The sequence below is a fragment of the Serinus canaria genome, chromosome 2, assembly GCF_022539315.1.
Source record: "Serinus canaria isolate serCan28SL12 chromosome 2, serCan2020, whole genome shotgun sequence".
Taxonomy (NCBI): Eukaryota; Metazoa; Chordata; class Aves; order Passeriformes; family Fringillidae; genus Serinus; species Serinus canaria.
In genome coordinates, this window is record NC_066315.1 from 135,619,127 (window position 1) to 135,642,325 (window position 23,199).

General features: G+C 35.0%; 1 protein-coding gene across 3 annotated transcripts in view; it reads right to left on the minus strand.

The window, feature by feature from the left end:
• Positions 1–23,199, minus strand: part of CSMD3 (CUB and Sushi multiple domains 3) — a 579,290-nt gene that overhangs the window by 274,262 nt on the left and 281,829 nt on the right. For all 3 annotated transcript variants that reach the window (XM_050970810.1, XM_030234789.2, XM_050970809.1), the window contains one exon: positions 18,138–18,250. In XM_050970810.1, coding sequence (XP_050826767.1) covers positions 18,138–18,250 — 113 coding nt within the window. The remainder of the gene's footprint in view (positions 1–18,137; positions 18,251–23,199) is intronic.

A 23,199-nucleotide genomic window follows, 5' to 3' on the forward strand; every position in this document is an offset into this window, starting at 1 on the left:
CTGCCCAAGTATAAGGCATTTTCCCAGATTATAAGTACACTAACACAATGTACATTTTCAGGTTTATTTTTTATTTAATTTATCTATTTCTTACTATACATTTAAGTGGTTAGGCATAGGGAGAAAAATAACCAAATTGAGGAGAAAATAAATAATTGGCACAGTACACTCGAATAAACAAACTGCAATGCACTATCTTTAGATAGCCATAATGCTCAATGGTTTCTATCATCAGACATGAAGTTATTTTTTAACTTAAATATGATCTACAATTTTCATGTAGAAAACAACCACAACACTTATGCTCCAAGGGGTTTTTTTTCATACTTCTTACAGTTAGGCTTATGATAAGATTTGTTACTGCAGCTATGTGCATAACCTACAGCTATTACATTCATATCTGTTTTAAGTAATTGCAAGACAGAATTCTAAAAAATTCATGGTTGTATGTAATAAATAATAAATTGGTGACAGCCTTTAGGTCTTGCCAACAAGAGAGTGACGGTATTCAACAGCACACTTCATTTTTGTCACTCACAAAAATGAAGGCCATTTTGTTTTCCCCTCAATTAAGCCAAAATTTTAAACTGAGAGGTCCCTTTTTTTTTCATTAGTACGGAAAATACTATTACCAAAAAGTTTAAATTTTTATATAATTCACTACTTTTCAGAAAGTCAAGCACAATTTCTTCCCCCTTTTGAAATTCCTAGTTGTTAAGGCAACCATTTTCTCTATGCATCAATATGTATTGACTGTAAATCAGGTCTATAAAAGCAGCCATTTCTTTAATTATTGTGAATTTTACCACTTGTTTGGCTTTTCCCTTATCCCTAACTCATCATATGTGAGGTGTTGATTACTTTTTTCATCATCTCAGACTGAAGAAAGAATGCATTTAACATCATTTTTCTCCATAGAACTAATTCAGACACCAATATGTTTCAGGACTTTTAATATATAGCTATTACTATATACATATATATATATATACATATACGATATATATATATATATAATATATATATATATATATATATATATATATATATATATATATATATTTAAATTTTATGTGGTCTACTTGTTAGCAATGCATAGATAATAGACTGGAGAGAACTCTGGATTCTGGAGGCCAAGTCTTAAAACCATTTAAAGTTTCTTTCTATGAAGGTTACATAGTGTGGATGCTATCCCATTAACATTAAATGGCCAAAACTGTTGCCATGGCAGGGTTTGGTGTTTGGCTGGGTTTGTCTTGGCAGAGCTGCTTTTAAACAAGTTTGAGCCAAAACAGAAGTTCTTTGGTAATGGTGTGACCTATTACTTCTCCTGTCTGAGCTTTTGTGCCAGTAAGTGCAGGGAAGCTCTGACTAATTAATGGGGGTAGACACTGCATAATATTTCACATCCCTTGGTGGTTGTGGAAATAGGGGTGCAAGGTGAGGGAGTGGATTCTGCAAATTCAAAACCATAAGTGGGAGTCAAAAAAAGAAATAAAAAGGAAAGCAACAAGAAACCAACCACAAACAAGCTGGCTGTTTCAAGTTGTATGTAAGGATAGCTGCCTAAGGAGACCCAAAGGAGAAGGGAATTCCCCTTGGATCATCCTACTCTTCCAAGCACTGAAGTCAGGATGCTCATAAATTGTAGAGCACTGCTCCCCACTGCCCTCTGCAAATGGAAAGCAAATGGTAATGTCGGGGCACAAAAATCTTTGTGAAGGTGAACTTAGATCCAGGGAAAAGGAGCAGATACTACCAAAGTTATGTGCCATCTTATCTGTATTGCTAATAAAGTTCCTCAGTGTTAATTAGATAATCTGAATGCTAGACTTAAAATGTGAATTAGACAAAGAAGAAATTCTTAGTTCTTTTTGTATTGTGTTCCCTTTTGCTTATGCTTAGACTGAATGTATCACTCCACTGAAGTGCAAGTTGCTCTTTATCCCTTCCTTTGTCTGGATGACACAGCTCTCATCATCTTAGATGAGATGATATTCAGATCACCTCCCTGAAATGCCTCCTCAGAGAGGAAGAATTGAAAGCCCCATGATTTTAGGGACAAGGTGCTCAAAATTTCACTAAGTAAAAATGTTTTAAATTACTTATTTAAATTCCTTCTTTCTTGGAATAATATCAGTTTGTTTCCCTATTTCCAAGAATTCAGCTGAGTTTTAAATAACATCATTAACAGACCTTCTAATTTCCATTAACATTAAATGCCTACTAAAAGCACCTTCTAAGGCTGACTTGTGAACTCATTTGTTTCATGTCATCTAATTAATTTCATCAGGTTAACTTCTGTACTTGTTCAATAATTTACATTAATGCTCAGAGAAAGTTGTCATAATATCTCTTTAATTACAGTTTAATTAAAATATTGGTCTTGACACCTATTTAGTAAAGTTCATTTTCTTCACAAATGGGTCTCTGTAACAATCCAAACAGTTCAACTTAATAGTCTTAAGTGACTAACAAAGGCAGTAATCAAGATTTGTTAGTTTAGAGGAACATCCTCATATCTCTATATTTTCCCAATGAGTTTAAAATGCAGATTTAATTAATATTATACTCTATGGCTTCATATGTTTTTCCATATTAGTTAATCATTAAAAAAACAACCCAAATCCGCTACCATCTCCAGTTCCATTTAAAAAGAAAAAACCAAACCTATTATCTGCAGAAATTGAAACAAAGACCTTAAATGCCTTTCTGTATCACTGAAGTTTCTTGAAGCTATTTCAAATTTCCCAGACATTGTATTTTCAGTGCTGCTCTCCTAAGCCCTAATTACAAGTAGTTCAAAACAGCATCACAAAGCTCAGTTTAGCTGAAAAGTCAGCTGTGGTCTTCTTTCATTAGCTGTCCCCATTGCCTGTTAATCAGCATTATTCACGTTTTCATCATAGAATTACAACTTTGTTCAGTTTTACTTTCAAAATGCAGTTGTACTTTCACCTAGGTAAAATAATTGAAATTGCACATACATGTTAGATTATTCAACTGCAAAAACTTTGTGTGCATTTTTTTTTTTTTTTTAAATTGAAATATATTCCCACTTGAGGGAGTCTAATTTTTTATTTTTTCCCATGGTAAAGAACAAATATAGAACTCTGATTTATACAAACTATAAAAGGAACAGTATTTGTATTGGTATTTTTCTGGTCGTTCTCAACATGACAAAACTAAACCACAGAAACCTGTCTCCAAGGGACACTGGATTGATATAAAATATCTTTATTGTCAGTATTATGAAAAGTAATTTAGAACAAGAAAACGCTGAAAAAAATTTTGAGGAATGACATAAAAATGGTGCAAGTTTATATTTTAAAATTCTCACTTTTTCCTGCTTAAAAAAAGCAAAAAAATATTTGTTTCTCAGATTGTTTCCAGAATTACATAGTATATAAATGTTGACAGATCTATTGAACCTGAGGTTTGTGATACCTGAAGTTAAAAATAGAGTAATAGCAAGAAGCTATCATGGAGACCATAGAAAAAAAAAAATACCCTCCCATTATTTTTTCTTTCACTTTATCTTAGAGATTCTAGAAAATAAAATTAATTCTGAATATTCACTGTATTTTTAGAGTGAATGGGACCAAAGAAGCATCAGAAGCACTAAACTCCACAGCATGTTGTCTGGAAAACCCTAACATTTGCCTAGGCATATCACCTTGGATCTTCCTAGAGTTTCTCTGCCACACTTTCTCAGGTGTTCAATCAGACTTCATGAATATCCATGAAGTTACAAGGAATTTCAGATCAGCTACTCTCACCTTGGGGTACTTCAGCTTAGCAGATCACTTTTTACATGATTTGCAAGACTTTCAATAGGCAGAATATTTCAGCCTAGAGGAAGGGGAGAGGAAAAAAGGAAAAGAAAAGGGGAGAAGAATGAGATGGAAAGTGAGAGTGAGGAGGAGGGGGAGAGAAGGGGAGATTACAGGAGAGAACAGAGTGGTCCTGGCAAATAGATCTTTTTGTGTAAATGGAAGGACTTTTCTTCAATATCTGGAGAATCCACTAATTTCAAATGATAAAAGAGATGGACAGATACTAAAATACAGAAATGTAATAATGGCAACATTAGTGTTGTAATAGTAATGACAACAACAAAAAATGTATGTTGAGCTGTTGATAGAGAAGGTGACTCAGTGTTCAGACACCTTAAAACCACCTTGGAGCACTGGCCAGTCAGTGCAGTATTTTGTTTTCTGATAAAATTGAATCTTTCAGCATTTTGCACATGCTGCTAAAAACCAACAAAAAGCAAAAGCTAGAGATGGCACCCTCTTCCTTTTATTAAAAAAAAAATTAATAGCCTAGATTTAGAATTCAAGGATCAAGATGACTGTCTATTTTTTGATGTGACAACACAGAAAAAAATCCTCTTGAGATTAGAGATTGGATTTTTGCCTTAGTTTTAAGGAGTGCAAATTCACACTATACCTCTCACTTTATTAACAGATTTGCACCATGGGGATCAACAATGTGTTTTTTTGGCATTTTTTGTATATCATGAAACACTTTACACATAGAAATACACCACACAGGGCTAAAAGAAAGGGGAAAGAAAAAAAAACATTATTATGGACTTTTATTTCATCTCCATTTCTTACATTAATTATAATGATGAAAGGGGATGTTCAGCATATATTTTGGATAACTAACATGAATTATCAGCATAAATAAGGCTTCTTTTAAGTTAAAACTCTCTTTGTACGGTCTTTCATATAATTCTCAATTTAACAAAACTGAAGTTAAAAAAAAACTATAAAACTGAAAAAAAAAAAAAAAAATAAAAAGAACACCAAGCAGAAATTCTGGTAATGTAATGTCCCCCATGGCAAAGAGACTAGATTTTAGTAAACTGTTGCTTCAGCACCAAAAAAATATGATGAAAACTTAGTAAAAGTTTGGCAATAACACGACACCAATTACTGTGAAAGTACACGCTCATCAGTTAAGAAAAATAACAAACTAATTTAATGCAAGGTATTTTAATGATTAGTGCAGTATCTGTGCATCATCTTTGGAAGTAAGCATCATCATATAGTAAGCTGGTGTAATAGTTTAGCCTGGGGTAAGGGACACTTTTCTTCCCAGAAGCTCATGGTGCTGTTTTGGATTTGCAATGAAAATAGCATTGATGAGACACTGATGTTAAACCTACAGCTGATCAATGCTTGCACAGAATCTAGGCCTTGGGTGCTCCTCACCACCCCAGTAGTGAGGGGTAGCACAAACAGGAGGGGTCACAGCCAGGACAGCTGATCCCAACTGATCCAAAGAGGGGCCCAAACCATTTGGTGTCGCACTCAGCAATAACAGCTAGGAGAAGGAGGGAGACAGGGACCTTCAGAGATACAGAACTTGCATTCCCAAGTAGCCATTATTAATAACATTGCTAAAGACCTGCCTGACAGCTGGAAAAGGAAAATGAGTGCCTTGCTTAGTTTTGCTTGCATGTGCAGCTTTTAATTTACTTATTAAACTCTGCCTCAGTCCATGAGTTTTCTCACTTTTCCATCCTGCGGCAAGGGGTGCGAGCATGTGGCTTTGTGGGATTTAGGTGCCTGCTGGGGTTAACTGCAACAGTCAAATATAAACAGGCAAATCATTATAGCATTAAAGCATTATAGCTTTTAGGCATTTTCTCTGGAAATATGTTACAGAAAATGCCAACCAACAGCAAACTGAAATAAATGCCAGCAATAAATGCAAGATACACTCTACTCTAATACAATACATGTAATTAATAGAAATTTCTCAGACTATGAAAATATATGATGGAAAGGCCTGCTGATGTAGTTGTTTTCTAGCATAATAGCAATCACAGAAATTAGTTATTGACTTGGAGGAAAAAGAAGGGAAAAAATAATATTCTCAGGGCACATGCTTGGCAATATGGAAAACCCAGAAGACCAAGTTAGTAAAGTGTAACATCTCAATCAGTTATGCTTATTCTTTTGAATGTTTCATCTGGAAAAAAAATTGAAAAAAAAAATCTATATATACATACACTTTAAGTTCTGACTGTATTCTAAATATCAGGCTGACCTGCTTGCATCTACCTGACATACTGAAATATACAAAACAAAACAACTACTTCACCCAAGTAAGATGCATTTTCAGCCCTCTGTTCCATGCAATGACAACAGATGAATAAATTAAGCAACTACTATGCCATGATGTTGCTTCAGTAGATATACAGATGGAAGTTTTACTTCTGTCACCCTTTCACAGGCTGAGGTAGCAGGAAATGCATCTTTAGTGTTTTGAAAGCTGACATCTCCAGACACTGCCACATACAGACCTTCACCACTGCAAGGAAATTGATGCAGTGCAGCCAGGAGGAGAGCCTCCATCAACTAAAATGCAAGTGTAGTAAAAGGCATGGACTAATCAGGCATGGCAAATTCTCAGTGTTGTAAAATGTGTGGAGAAAAGAGGTTTGAAGTCAGGAATCACAGCCAGTTGGTGTGATTGAGAACACAAAAACCATGTACTAAAAATAAGGAGGTAGATTCACTCAGAGATAAGAAAGGTACTAAGTGTGGACAAAGAACTCTATATTCCTGCCCCTTTTTAGAGCTCTTCAGGTCAAGATATCCTAACTGCTATTCAATCATGTTGGGCTTTTAAATTCTACCCTTTGCCCAGAAGAATCTTCAAAAAGCATGAATTGCTTTATTATTTGTGCATTTGGTTTTGTTTTCAGTTATAGAGATAAAGCTCATAAATGCTTGCAACAATATTCTAACTTAAGCTGTTTTGAGTATATTTTTTACTCCCAAATAAAAGATAAAGAGTTACTCCCTTATAGCATATAATGCAGAAGACAACAAAACTGATTGCAATTAAATACACAGTGAAATACTGCAGAGAACAAATCAGAGTAACAGCCACTTAGCCCAGTGTCCTGGTTTAAGCAGTAGCTAATACTTAGGGACATAGCAAAAGATGACCTTTCCACATGTAATGTATTCATATTGCCCAACAGACTAAGGTCAGAGCAGTGAAAATCCTTCCAATTCTTTATGGATAACACTATCACAAAAGGTTGTATTGCTAAATGCTTTTAATTAAATATTGTAAAGCAGAAAGTATGACCTACAGTTTTATTGAAGATAATTGAAAAGTTGTGGGAGTCACCTTCAAATAAAAGCTTGTCAGACCAGTTCTCCACTGACAAGAGGGGAATTGTAGAAAAGGATCATAAGTGGTATGCCACCTTCCTTTTAAACAAACAAAACAATTAAGTACAATTATGGATATAAAATGGACTTGGTGAAGCCAAATAACCTCATTTTTAAATCAACTTGGAGAATATAATATTAAACAGCACTAATGTGGAGAATCAGAATAGTTAGGGTAGGAAGAGACCTCTGAAGATGGCCTAGTCCAACCAGAGATGATCTAGCCCAAGAGCCAAATCAAATTTAAAACTCAACATTCCAAAAGAAGCCTTTATGCAAAAAGCACCAGTAAACAAATATTTTGGGACATAGAAAGGTGAAATGGAGAAAAAAAATTTTTTAAGAACTTGCTTTTAGTCGGAAGATCCATTTTCACCAATCTGGGAAACTAACAGAAAAATTAAAGTTTCTCAATCCTAAAAAGATACACCTTCCAGAAATTATTTTAAAAGGCATCCAAAAAACCCTACACGAAAATACATTCTGATGCAATGACTGTTGGAGAAACAGCTTATTGTTAATTTTAAATGACCTGAGACCAATGTATTTGTTTTGAAAGATTACAGAGTTACAAGAAATACTGGTAAAAATTTTTGAGAAGTTAAATTACAGTGGCTGCATAAAATGTTGTAATTTTTTAACCTTCTACTACATCATATTTTTAAGACCTTCTTTATAATATAACCTGCATAGCCTTTTATGATCTCAGAAATACCACTTAAGGTTTTATGAATGATCACATCTGATGCAACGTTAATTTATATTTGTCCCTATAAATTTTATGAAGTAAGTAAATAATTTTGGATATTTAAAAATTAAAAATTACATAGTAACATTTGACTATTTGTTGGATTGAAAGTACATTTGTGTGTGTTTAACTACACATGTACACAAAAAAATTGCACACAGCCTCTTGATTAAGGACGGAAAATGGCTAGTAGAGCAGCAGTAGTCTTTTTATTCATACACAAATGCAAAACGGACATCCTGATAAAGATAGGAAATTCCTTGTTTCAGCCGTAAAACAAACATGAACTTTTCTAATAATGAAGATGAACTATTGAAGATTAAAATGTTAAAAAAACAGTTGGAAGAAATTAGTAATTAAAAGCTAATATCCCAATAACAACAACAAAGCAAGCAAAAATAACAACAATTAAACAAACAAACAAAACCACAAAACTCAAACAAACAAAAATCCCAAACAAAACAAAACAACCAAAACCACATCACAAAACTTCAAGGCATGCATCAAAGTTTTGGAAGACCTTATTTTCTAGGGAACAACACATGAACATTTGTAAACAGCCCTCTCATAATCCCCCAAAACTACATATTAGTATCCAAATAACATAGGTACTCCATAAGAAAGACGATCAAAAGCTTCGAATTAGTCTAGCTGCCATAAAGTGATAGTATAAAACATAATTAATTTTTCTGTACCCATGATTCTATGAGAAGAACTTGGGCTGTGATTCAAAGTGCAGGTTGAAAAGCTTAAAAAATGTCCAATTTCTTAAGGTGATTTTAGTAGTGTAGGACAAGGATGCAAATACAATTTTTATTTTCAGGAAGAGTTCCAAAGGACTGAAAAGTACAGAATGTAAGCCTGAGATGTAACAAGACTGTAGAAATTATAATTAAATTTAAATTCAGCTGACACATGGATAAAAATGACATCCACAAACAACCACGTTTTTTTAAAGCAAAGACCTGCATTATAAATCCACTAATGCTTTTCAGAAAGATTAGCTGGCGTAGAGATGAGAGAAATTCAGTTTAGGTATACTATTTGCACTCCTAAAAGGGCATTTGAAGAAGCCCAAATGGAAGGTTCTTACAGAGATTAGGAACTCTTTCATAAAATGAAAGGCTTTTTTTCTGCATGTTTGCTTAAAATATAGTTAGTTGATGGTAAAAGTAAATGGTCAGTTCTGCCAGAGGAAAGAAGTCACTAATGGACTTCTTCTGTATCTAAACTCTTTCACAGAATCACAGAATAGGTAAGGCTGGAAGGGAGCACAATGAGTCATCTGGTCCAACCTCCCTGCTCAAGCAGGGTCATCCCAGAGCACAATGCCCAGATATTGAATATTTCCAGCTTTTGAGTATTTCCAGTGTGGGAGATTCCAGTGTATGGTCACAGCATATTAAAGAAGTTATTCCTCATGTTCAGGTGGAGCTTCCTGTACACCAGTTCTTTCTCATTGCCTCTTGTCCTATTGCTTGGCACTATAAAGTAGAGCCTGGATCCATCCTCTGACACCCTCCCTTCAAATACTTATGGACATTGAGGACATCCCCTCTCCAAGATCTTTTCTCAAGATTCACCAAGCCCAGCTTCCTCAGTCTTTCCTCAAAAGATGCTCCAGGCCCTTAATTTTCTATTTTGCCCTCCACTGGACTCACTCCAGGAGCTCCATGTCTCTTTTCCACTGAGGATTCCAGAACTGGACACAGCACACCAGATGTGCCTCACTAGGGCTGAGTAGAGGGGCAGGATCACCTCTGCTGACTTGGTGGCAGTGCTCTTCCTAATGCACTCCAGAACACCACTGGCCTTCTTGGCCACAAAGGCACACTGCTGGGCTTGTGGTCAATTTGTTTTCCAGCAGGACCTTCAGGTCCTTCTCCACAGAGCTGCTTCCCAGCAGGTCAGCCCCCAGGCTGTACTGGTCCATGGAGTAAATTTTCCATGCACTTGCCTTTGTTAAATTTCAAACTCTTCTCTGCCCATCTTTCCAACCTCTTAAGGTCCTTCTGAAGGCCTGGCCAGCCCTCTGGGGTGTTGGACATTAGTGAACTTTGCTTTGTACCATTAGTGAACTTGCTGAGGAGGCATCTGCCCCTTCATCCAAGTCATTGATTAATAAGGTAAATGACACTGGGCCCAGTATGGAACCTTAGTTCCATAATGGAGGACACCATTAGTGAAAAACCTTCAACTATCACTGATTATGGCCCTCTGGGATCTGCCATTCAACCAGTTCTCAATCCATCTCACTGCTCACTCATCCAGTCAACAGTTCCTGATTTTGTCTATCAGGATTTTGTGACTGACAGCATCAAAAACCTTGCTGAAGCCAAGGCAGACAATATCCACTGCTTTCCCCTCATTGATCCAGGTAGTAATTTCATTGTAGAAGGCAATCAATCTGTTTGGTCAAGTGTGATTTACCTTTAGTGAATCTATGCTAAATACTTCTAATCTAATACTTCTTGTCATCTATATGGATACAGATAGATTTCAGAATGAAGTGCTCCACCACCTTTCTAGGGATTCAAGTGAGGCTGACCAGCCAATAGTTCCCTGTCTCCTTCTTCTTGCCCTTTTTCAAGCCCAGGGAAAGATTTGGTTTTTTTCCAGTCCCCAGGCACCTCTCCTGATTGCCATGACCTTACAAAGACGACTGTGAGTGACCTTGCTACAGTGTCCAGAAGCTCTCTCATGGACACATACTGCCAGAGCTCATGGGCTTGTGGATGTCAAGTTTGCTTAGGTGTTATCTAACTCAATCCTCCTTCACCAAGGAAAAGTCTTCTTTCCTAGACTCCTTTACCCTTGTCTGCGTCAGAGAGCCCTGAGGGCTGATCATATCAGTGAAGATTGATGCAAAGAAAGCATTTGATAACTCTGCCTTCTCTGTGTCCCCTGTTACCAGGGTTCCCCTCCATTTACTAATGGGCCCACATTATCCTTTTGTTTTTCTTCTGCTACTGAGGTGTTTTAGGAAGCCCTTCTTATTGTCCTGGACATCGTTGGCCAGATTTAATTCCAGATGGGCCTTGGCCTTCCTGGTCCCATTTCCACTTATTCTGACAATCTCTCTACATTCATTCCAAGAGGCAACTTCCATCCCTGCTTTCATCTCCTGTGTATTTCCTCTTTCTGTTTGAGTAATGACAGAAGTTCTTTGTTCACGTACATCTCTTGTCCTCTCTGTCTGATTTTTTACTTGTTAGGATGCATTGTTCTTGTGCAGGGTTGGAAGTGATCCTTGGATATCGACCAACTCTCTTGGTCCCCATTTCCCTGTGGTGCCTTTTTCTATGGGATTCGTCAAGGAACATCCCCAAAAAGACTGACGTCATCTCTCTTGAAATCAATGGCTATAATTTTACTTGCTGCCCTGCTTCCTCTTCACCCAATACTGAACTTCACAATCTCATGGCCACTACAGCCAAGGCTGCTCCCAACCTTCATATCACCAAAAAGGTCTTCCCAGTTCATTAGAATGAGGTCAAGGAGTATACCATTCCTTGTGGGGTCCTCCAGTACCTGTGTCAGAAAACTGCCATCAATACTTTCCAGGATCCTCCTGGAATGTTTCTGCTCTGCTGTGTCACTTGTCCAGCAGATGTCAGAGTAGTTAAAGTTATTGTATGACAATATATTAGAAGATGGAAAACAAGGCAAGCAGTGAAATGACAAACCTTGCTGATGATAGCTTACCAAAACAGTAATGAGGACAGTTACCTGTGAAGAAATAAAGGTCCTGCAAAACCAAGTAAGCAGTAAAATGGAAGATTTAATACATTGTATTTTCTAGGAAAAAAAAATGAAAAGGCATCAGATAAAGCTAGTAGAACTACAGTGAACAGAAGGAGATACTTCTTCACTGGAATGTCCTTGCCATGAAATATTTAGAATACTAAAATTATATGTGAGCTTGAGAGGAAAAACAGACAAAATCATGGATGAAAATGTCCATCAAGTTTTACTTACTCTAAATATACTGGATTTAGGAAGCATCTATGCCATAAACTGTTAGGGAGTAAGAAAACATTTTGCAGAAGTATCACTAAAAAATTTCTTGCTCTTTTTTCCTTATGCTGTACCAAGTTAAATGAATCTTTATTATGCTTCTCTTCAAGTGTTCTCATATTCTTATAATCTAGGGATTACAAACAGGAAAATTTATGTTGAATGCATTGTTTGAAAATTAGATAAAAATATTGTTAACATATTTGGATAATGCTGACTGAGTGGGATCAGACAAAGCCAGTGGTGGATTGTGGCCAACAAACAGGAAGAACACAAGAGTAAAATACACAACCAACTACTATCTTGGTAATAAATTTAAAAGGTGAACTGCCACAAGTTTTTGAAATGGATGCACTTTTGCTCAATATGTTCAAGAAATATCTGAAATAGAAATGATCTTGAATTACAAAACTTGCAACAACCTTCAGCAGATGTGGAATCGGTACAGAGAAATTTTTCCTCTATTAGTAAACTGTGGGTAAGTAGTGGTGCCCAAAAAAAGTGTTTAAATTTTTAAAAATATGAAGCAGTATTTGCATTTAAGAATTTTAACTAATCATGAAACTTACAAGGATTAAAATAATTTGCATGGATTTTCACCATTAGTGTGAATCTCTGCATGTCATTCTGCAAAACGAAGTTAGGATGCACAAGGAATAGAACTGGGGCTAGAATCTAATTAAATAAGCAAATTATGTGATCCTGTCTAGTTAATGCACCACACAAGCAGCACATGATGAGAGATACAGAGAAGAGTGGATAGAAGGGCAACAGAAACCATCAGAAGAGTGAAAATACCACAAGAGAATATACACTGAAATTTATAAAATTGAACAGTTCAGAAAATAGAAATGTGTCATAGATTTAATTCTTGATTTTGATATGCAGAAAGGAGAAAAGCTTTACTTCCCCCATCCTCACAATAGGGGGATCACATAGTATTTAACTAAACACATCAACTGTCTTGTGAAACCCAAAACTACACAATGAAACTGTCCACAGTCTCACAGAGGTTTCATTGGATTTTTTTTATTTAGCCAATAATAAGAACAGCAAGAATTAAAGCTATATTTTTCTCTAAGCTACTTTAACAGTTTGTCAAAATGAGACCTTCCTGATGTCTGTGTTATGGTGAATGTTTCTTATTTCACACATTTGAAATTCATGTTTCTAGACATGGGGGACTAACAATGGGTTCAGATAATTCAGTATTCTGTCACTAATAGAAAAGCAATCACTGTTGGGCAGTAAGTCATGGAAAAATATCTTTGTGCCACCTGCGACAAAAAACCTCAGATGTGTCTGAAACTCAGTGCTTACTGCTAGGAAAACAGGATAAAATGTGGATCACAGACTCCAGACAGCTGCCCAGGCTGCAGTAGTATCCCAAGAACTCAGGAACAAGCCATAGTGCTTGAAGCAAGATGAATGTCATGCTTTAAGCAAAAAGAAATCTTCTGAAGTACTGGATGTCAGAGTGTAAATCCCATATCCTAAAGTTCAATCATCGTTGCGGAAAATTGAACAAGCAAGTCTACTTTGCTTCAAATTCACTTTTTACCAACACTGCTGTTAATCTTGGCATCTAAAAAGGCCCTCTACTTAAACCTATCATTGCACTTTAGTCAATGTAATCTTCTTACACTTTATTTTCTTATGCAATTAGATTGGAGCATGTCTGATGTATGAATAAATGTTTTTGTCCTAATAGGAGGCAGAACTATCAGGAGAACCTGTTAACTTAAGAGTCTTCAAAGGACAGATAAAAATAAAACAGATAAACCAAAAGAGAAAAATCTCCCTCCGAGTTGGCCAAAGCACAGAAACTGAGGGTGTGATATCAGGACCCAACAGAACAAGACTGCCCTGAGGTTAGTTTTGTCTGTTTCAGAAGACTCAATCTCCACCTAAACAGAAGTTCAGCTTTCCCACATGATGCTGATAAAGCACATTTTTACTCTGTTTACATTACTGATTTCATTCCCTACAGCATCTTCTCCTACTATTTATGCCACGACTATTTACGCTATTTGTTAATCCCAAACAATTTTGTCATACAGTTTATGTTGAAAGACTGTAGAAGGAATATCAAGTACTGTAATCAAGTAAAATATCAAGTAATTTAGTCTTTCATACATGTCCAAAGTTACAAAAGGAAACAAGTATGTATGAAAGCTATTACCCTTTACGTTCTCATATATAATTTTCCAGGAACTATATTCTATTCTATAACATTCTATTGCTAGATAATAAAAGTTATTTATGAATCAAAATCTGCAAAATCTTATCTCAGAAAAATGGGTTTCTTTGATGGCTCTGCCTTAAGTTTTTTTGTCTCACATTTTGTGCAGCTGTTTTACACTCAATTCTAGATGAAGAGCATTCAGTTCCAGTATTTGAGTATGTTGGAGATTGTTCCTCTACTACTACTGTTTAGCTACATACTTCTTTCCTCTTCGCCATGGCTTTGAGAATAGAAGTGTTACTGTGACAATATGGAACCATTTCCTGAAATATTGAATGATCCTAAGCATTCATGAAACATGACAACATTTAAAACTATTAATTTGTGGTTTCTTTTGATATGGAAAGTCTGAAAATAATCCAATATTTATTTGTCGTGCTTGGTATCTACACAACCACCGAAGTCTGATCTCATTTCTAAAGAAAGGTTTTTCAAATACCTAAAATTATGATGTGAAAATAATTCACTTACAATTTCTAAATATTCTATATTTTTTACTTAATAAAGCTACATATACATTTGAAGCATGAAACAGACCCAAGACAATTTATACTACAGTGGATAACAGATAAAATATTATCTATAGTGAGGCAGTGCTTGTATTTCTGTCCTGTCTAAACCCTGTATAAATTACTCTACCTTTTTAAGTAGTGTTATTTTATGCAATACTGAAAAGAGATTTCAAAACAACAATGAATATTTATTTACTTTAAAATAGTCTCACACATATTTATTTTTAATATTTAAGTATTTATAATGTTATCCAGCTATTAAAAACCAAAAAATAGCTCCATGTGCAATGCCTTAACTTTACAAGAAGTAAACAAAATTTCACAAAATCTTCCTAGATTTTCTCTAATGGCAGATACATAAAAGAGGATCATCTGTTAGTTCATGTAACAACATAAACTTAAAAGAATTACTCAGCTAAAAAATGATAAGTACAGATGTTTTTAAAAATTAATTTTCTATTTCTATCACTAAAAATTATGTGGCATATTCAGTTCTATTCCAGTCAGAAAGGAGATGTCCTTCTATCTTGCACTGTAAGCAAATACACCATTTTGGGGGACAGAGGGGAAAGGGCACTGGGTGATGACATCCCATAATATTTTGTTCCACATATTCCATGTAGGAATTGGAACGATCTTCAAAATGCCTGGCAGAATCAGATGCAAATGTCACTTAGATTTGAGAATGTGTTTATGAATTTTGATGGGATATCTCCACTACATCTCTTTAGTCAAGTCTGAGAAGCACAGAAGCAGATATTTAGGCATCAAAATGTTTTAGTACTAAATTATTTTAGTCTTAGTAAGTACTGTTATCAAGTAAAATCTCAAGTAATTAACTCCAGGATAAACAGATCAGTAAAGTGAAACAATAAATACTCATATTATCTACCTGCATTTCATTGTGTTTTAGTGGTTTTACTTTGAAAAAAGCTTTACAAGTTCCTGAGAAATGCCCATTAGCAGCTGGAGCACCAAAGCAATGCTATTCCTGATGCTATTCAATTGCATCTTATGAATTACCTCAAATCAATGTAATTTGTGCTATTCATGATTGCTCCATGATGAAAACTAAAACAAGAGCAGTGGGAATGATCAGGAGAAGATTCAGTTCAAAAACCAAACTGTTGGATCTAATGCAAATGCTAATGTAATTGTACCTGTCATGTAAGCAGAAATTTGCAAGACTTAAACACATAATAAATGCATGTAAAAATAAATACAGTATCAGCCATAGCTAGCTAAGTGAATAGTGGAATTTGTGAGGTGGAAGAGGTCAAATTAAAGAAATACATTTGATCTAGTCAAGAGATGAACAAGCAAGTTAAGCATACATTCTAAAGAATTAATGAAATAAACTGAAATTTCCTTTGACTTCTAGACATCATCGTTATCATTAGTATTTCTAAAAATTCTCCGAAAAGAGAAAATTCTTTACAATTTTTTTATTCTAGTAAATAATGAAATGTTATGCCACAACCCTGAATGCACTGTTTTAATGCAAATACTCAGTTTACCTCACTGGACTTTCTCTCAACTTCCAATTCATAAATTTCAAAACCTAAATTGCAGAAGAATTGCTGATCCAAAATACTACCAATTTATGCATCTGTTCTCAGTGCCTACCATCGTTACTAGAAAGGAATTAACACAGTTTTGAAAACAACAGAAATAGCAACTCCTCAAGGCATGACTTTCCCTTGATATCCTTTCCATTTTACTTTATGACCATTGCCTAATTTCTGATATGTCTAATAAACACATCCGCTCAAGGATCAAAATGAAGGCAACTTAGATGAAAAAATTATCCTGATTGGCAGTGAGGTGGTGGTGGGGAATCCCACAAAATAAACCCAAACTGCAACAAAAGGAGAAAAAAAAGGCAATTCCCCCCCCTGCAACCACCACCACAGAGCACATATTCATTGAGTGTTTGCTGATTCAAGTGCTATTTAGTGAACTAACATAAATTACTATTGTAGAGTAAGAGAGAAATAGATTCAATATCTAGGAATACAATCACAAAGTTGATTATATGGAGATGCTGTTGTGAATGTTCACCCTTTCTGTACCCTTCTACCTATTCATATTCAATTAATGTTATTCTTGCAGAACTATAGCTTCTAAGAATAAATGTAACTCATGAATAAAAGAAGATATAGTGTATAAGAATAGACAATAGTCCTCTGCCTTCTGCAAACTAAAACTGTTGCAAGTAAAACTAATTTTTCCAGGAAAGAATCATCTAAATAAAATAATCGACAACTTGAGTTCTGCAAGTTAGAGTTCAGATATAAAACTCATCCTTCTTTACTCAAATATAGATCTAGTTTTGCTGTATTAGAAAATTATTAAACTTGTTTATACAGATCATTCTCTTGCTCATTTCAATGGCCTAGGTCTTAATAATGACCATGCAGCAAAATACTAAGATTTTCCTATCTTAGACCACTTGATATGAACATCTAAAGTGCACAAGTAGTGCACTTGTACCACCACTGTGGAGCTTTACTTTACGCTACAGCAAAGTTATGGACCAGAAAAAAAAAAAAACAACCCAGCAAGTCACACTGTGCAGGTTTATTCACAATAAGCTCCTTCACTATATCTGCCCATCCTCAACAACATTAGCTCGATTTCTAATACATACAGTCCCTGGTTTAACTTTTTTCTCTCCTCTCTCATTTTCTGATGAATAATCATACTTTCTATTATTTGGTTTTGGTGCTAGACAGCAACCATGCAATTAATAAAGTCCTTGTAAGAAAGACATACATCTATGTCAAAAGTAATATAATACAGAAATTCATGTGTATGTATATATATGTTGTACTTCAGCTTTTTTTTTTATTTTACTGTTCATGCTCTATAAAAAACTGTATGCCCTTACAGAAGTATCAAACAGCCAGAGATTGTTTATATAGTGCATGATGTACTTTAGGACCATAAAGAATAACATTATTAGGTTTTTCTTGGTCCTGGCTCAAAACTTAGCAGTAATTCAAGTTGCTTACTTGCAGTGGTTTTTTTGTTATGATAGGCATTAATTTTCAAAAGAATATAGGAAGTATTCATTTTTTTTAACTCATTCATCTTTAAATAACCACAGAATTATTTCATTTTAACAGTTGCCAATAATAAATAAGAGAAAATAAGAGTAAAGTTATATGTAAAAAGTCAATTACTGTAACAACACATCAAACAAAATGTGTGCAGTTTCATGTAGCACAACACCTTTAAGAGAAATTTTCTTTAAATATTGTTTTTACAATTCAGTTTATATTTTTCTTTTTTTTTAAACTGACAGAACTGGAAATAGAATGCATCCACTCACTAATATGAAAGAAAAACAGTCCATAATATTGGTCTAATTTTTGGTTTACCATTACATTTGCTTCCAAAGATGTCATTACCTTTGTAGTTAACCTTGAAACCAATTGAGCCCACACTTTCATCCGTCTGAAGGTGCAACCACATCTGATTGCTCATGCTCACAATTAAGTCTGGTACAAAGCTCCCAGTTAACCTATAGATAGAAGAAAATTTCTGTAAAGCCATTAAGCATTAAGTAAGGAGATTTTTTTTTTCTTTTTGTGAGAAATCTAAGTAACTGCCAAGCATTTTTTAACCATTTACTTTTGAATTCATTGCATTCAGCTCACACTAAATTAGGTATTTAATAGTTGGCTTGCCCAGACAGCTCTCACATTTACAATGACTGGAAATTCGATAGTAGTCTATAAACACATGCAACTACTACTTATATTGCATTGAAATATTTAATCTCACTTTCAATTGCTGCTCCAAAAGGAAATGAAACTTCCCTAATCCTTAACCTCATCTGACAATCCAGTGTCCACTAATCAGGTACATGAAGGGATATCAATGACATTAGAAACCCATAATGAGGCATTAGAGTGATTCTTTGATTTTTCTAGTATTCAACCACCCACTTTGAAATACATGCCTTCCATATTTAAAATAAAGCTGTTTTTTTAAGTAGCAACATTATTATGAAGGCTCATGTGCTCCCTGCACTCTCTCAGCTCCTCTCATCACCTCTTCTACAAAAAAGGAAAAACAGCCTAAAAAGAATTAGCTGTTGTCTATTCCTTCATTAAGAAAACTAACAAATGTCACAACTTTAAAACCTTTAAAAATGTCACAACTTTAAAACTAACAAATGTCACAACTTTAAAACCTAAACTTTTACAGGGTGCTGATTAATAGAAAGAAGTAAACTTTATTTTCTTTCTTTTCTTTTTTTTTAAATTTTAATATTGTTTGCAAAAATTTTCAAATCAGTGCAATTCTAAATAATGTTGAATCTATTTGCTGAATAAACAGTGTGATAGCAATAAGGAAATGCGAAAGCTGCAGTTTTATGATATATTGCATTTTCTTCCCAAAATTTTGTCTCAAATTTGGTTATAGTTTATTATCTGAAATGAAATGCTGAAAAGTTTCCATATATTTTTCATTCTTCTAAAGTGGATCACAAGCACAATACTGTAGAGCAGTGAAAATTGCTCATTTTTTGAAGTTCTAACCATTCTTTAAAGCTAGCTGAAACTTAAAATGAACTATTTTAAATGCACTTTATAGTTAATTTTAGTTCTTCCCTCTGGTCTTTTTTAGCTTCCTTCTGTATTAAATAGTCTGCTGTGGGAAAAAAACCCACGTCTGTTTCCCACATCTGTGTTCACAGATGGAGCTACTAGAAAGACTCTTGCCAGAACTGAACAAGTAAATGCCTGGCCAAAATAACATATTAACTGCTCATTCCTGCACTAAGGGAAAGTGTCTTCAGTGAGTTCAGTCTTTGCCAAATTAGTAGATTAACAGGATGTTTCTGAGAAACCACACTGATGTAATGGCTAACAGAGTTTTGCAATTGCCACTGGTGACTGGCAGTATGTATTTTGAATATTGAGGACATGGAGAATATTAATCTCTATGTCGTGTAGGACAATCCTTTCTGTAAAAAACCTCCATCAAAATGTTCAGCATTCCCATTTTTTCAAATTAATTATAAATACTTTCTTTTTTCATCCCTAGTTTTTACAAGAAATACTTTCCAATTAAATAGTACAGGAGGAAAAAAACCCATTTGAAAATACATTTATGAAAAAAAAAAAATCAAGAGAACACAAAAATTACTTGTTGATCCATCTTTTAAGTCCTTTTTTAAGTCCCTGTATAACATTTAGGGTTGGACCACAGAGCAACAAGATCGAGAAAAACCACTATTATATGAAGGAAGCTATGTAAGAAAATAATGAAAGTCTGCAGTGGAGAATTTTTCTTTCTGTCTTTCTCAGAATTTATGTAGGTTCCTCTACCCTGGATTCAGTACCTAGATTCCTCTCCTGGAAGTACATGTTCCCTTTTAAGACCTGAATAGTGAACACTGAGAGCAGTAGAAATGGGAGTATGTGAATATGATGTCTCCCTTTTTATTAAACAGCTTAAAGTTACAACACTCAGCAGGGTGTTTTCCACTTCTTCCTCTACAACTCCAGAACTACTCCTCCCACATCCTAGTGACATACATTCTCCCTCTGAGTGAGTACACTGAAGTCTGGGTTTGAGGACATTCAGGAGATTGTGACACTCTCCATTTGCTGAAGACAACCTGTAATATGAGATTAGACACATGCACACCCAACACAGCAAGCGTACTAAAAGATTGAATTTCATTATTTGTATGCTGGATTTTCAAAAGGCATGTTACAGGAACAAGTGCCTAGAAGGATATTGCATTAAAAGTCACCAGCAGCAATTGTCAGACCAAGCTGCTGAAAGCAAACTTCCAAACATCCTGAAAAAGTGCTATGACTGGTGTATGGAGTCACCATTTATTTTTCTTCTTCCCCTCTATCCCTTGGTAATAACACTTAGCACTGCTCCACCTTGTATTTTAGTTTCATAGGAAAGCATTAAGAATGCCTTCATATCAGTTGTCTTTCAAGCAGACTAAAAATATTATAGCAATGAGGTTTAAGTTCACTTGGGTGCCAGGCTCACCAGGCTGGAGCAGACTGTCTCATTGCTGGGTGCCTGGATGTGCAGGCTCAGAATCACAGGCACCCAGGGAAACTTAATGGCAAGTACTGAAAAGGCCTTGGAGTTTAGCTCCTTCTGTGATTTACATCAGCAGAATAGGAATAATCAGGACTGCAATTATCTATTTAGGAAGCTTAATTCTATTGAAATGCCACTTAACTTCCGTTTTTGCTTCTCAACCTTCCTATCAAGAAGTGCCCAGTAAAACTAGCAGATTAAACACTTGGATAAGTTTCTTGATTAACCCTAATAAATTGGAAGATAAATGTTTTCACATTATTAACACATAAATGAGACATATTTAAACCAATGTTCTTTAGCAATTTTCCAGGGGAAAGATAATTATTTTAAAATTTAAAACCCAAAAATTAAATGATACAACAGCTGATTTATTTGCAATGCATCATATCTCAGACAAAGTCTGCATGGCTCACAGGAGAAAAGATTTACATGGTTTTTACAGTACTTAATTATCTTCCATCTTCTGTGTAATTTTTTTATGCATTTTAACCCTAATAACTTCACCATTGGTACTTCTGAACACAGAATAATGGTTCTATGGGTAAACAAGAAACTATACTTGTGGCCTATTGTACAATTTTATTTAATATTAAACCCCCATAAATTAATGGAGTATTTTTTGCTTTTCCAGGATCTTTATAGTAATAATTCTTTAAAATTATTTACCTAGTTAGATATAGTTATTGTATGTTAACACTCCACAATTCTAATTAACTTTTTAAATTTAAAAAAAATACTCAGGATTCTTTATATTTGTGGCAATTTTAATAGTGTAATTCCATCATTTCTCCCCAACCTAAGGTCCATCATCAGAAATACTTCTATGAAATGCTAACATCTTTAATGAATCACAATCTGGGCAGAATGTTCTACCATGTTACTCAAAATTTAAAATACTGCACTTTGCCTTAATGCATTACCGTAATTTAGTAACAATACTTTAGTTAAACTTTAATAAGAACTTATAAATTGGCACTTAATAAAGGTTCCTTCCAGAAGACAGACTATTTCATATAGTTTAGGAATTTAAGAATAGCTGAAAGTGAATTCTAGCATTATCAGCAATATTTTTCAAATGATTAGTACTGCTTAAAAAGTAGAGATTACACTTCCACATGTCTCAAATTTAATTTATTAGTGGTAGCAATTAACTCACTCATCTGCAATCCATTAAGAGACTGCATTATCCTAAAGAAATTAAACCATAAACACCTGGCCAAATGCTGGTCTTTTCACAAATAATAAACCTGTAATCAGATACTTTGGTTGGAAAAGACCTGTCAGATCAACAAGTACAACAGATAAACCAACACTGCCGAGTCCACCACTAAACCACGTCCTTAAACATCACATCTACACATCTGAACACCTCCAGGGATGCTGACTCCAATACCTCCTTGGGCAGTCTCATCCAGTACTTGACATTGGAACAATGTCCAATCCTTCTGACATTAGTCAGAAAAAAAAAAAAAAGCTGAAGAGGATGTTTTCCTAATAAGTGAAAGGGGAGAACTGGTGACAACAGGTACAGAGAAGGCTGATGTACTTCAGAGAGTTCTTTGCCCCAGTCTTTATTGGCTGTCAGGTTTCTCATTTCTCTCAAGTCCTTCATCCTCTGCCTGGGATTTGGGGCAGAGAGGTCACTCACACTCAAAGCACAAAGCAGGTTCAAGACCACTTGATGAAACTGAAAAGTCTATGGGGCCTGATGAGATTCATCCCTGGATCACAAGGAAAATAGCTGATGTTATAGCCAGGTCACTCTCCATCATTGGAAAAGTCATGGCAGCCACGTGGTTACAGGAAGGAGGAAAACATCACTCCTGAGACAAAGGAAGACCCAGGGAACTCCAGACCTGTCAGCTTCAGCTCTGTGTTTACCCTCCAGCAGATAGACACTCCTGTACAGCTTGGTGTCATCTGCAAACTGACTGAGGGTGCACTCAAACCCCTTGTCCAGAGCATTAATAAAGATAATAAACAAAATAGAACAAAGCAGAAAGGATAGAATGATTACAAAACCCATTAAAAATAGAAGGCCATATAATCTATCTTCTGGAGGATAGATCTAAAGGGGAATTCATTAGAAAAATCTGTAAATCTTAGTAAAATTGTATGTTCTGTTCAAAGTTTTGCAATTGCTAATATGAATGAGGTAAAATTAGGACAGAAAAAGAGGCAAAGCTTGGGTTTAGTATACTCAAATGAAACTAATTCTTCATATCATTCTTATGGTGAATAATGGAAAAATAAAATATATAAAATTTTGTAATATATTTCCAATAAATATACTGCAAGGAATGTCATGCTAAAGAATCCTAATTTTGTTATTCTTTCATTTTATGATTAAATATATTTTGTACTAACCTTATATCACATTCTTATCTG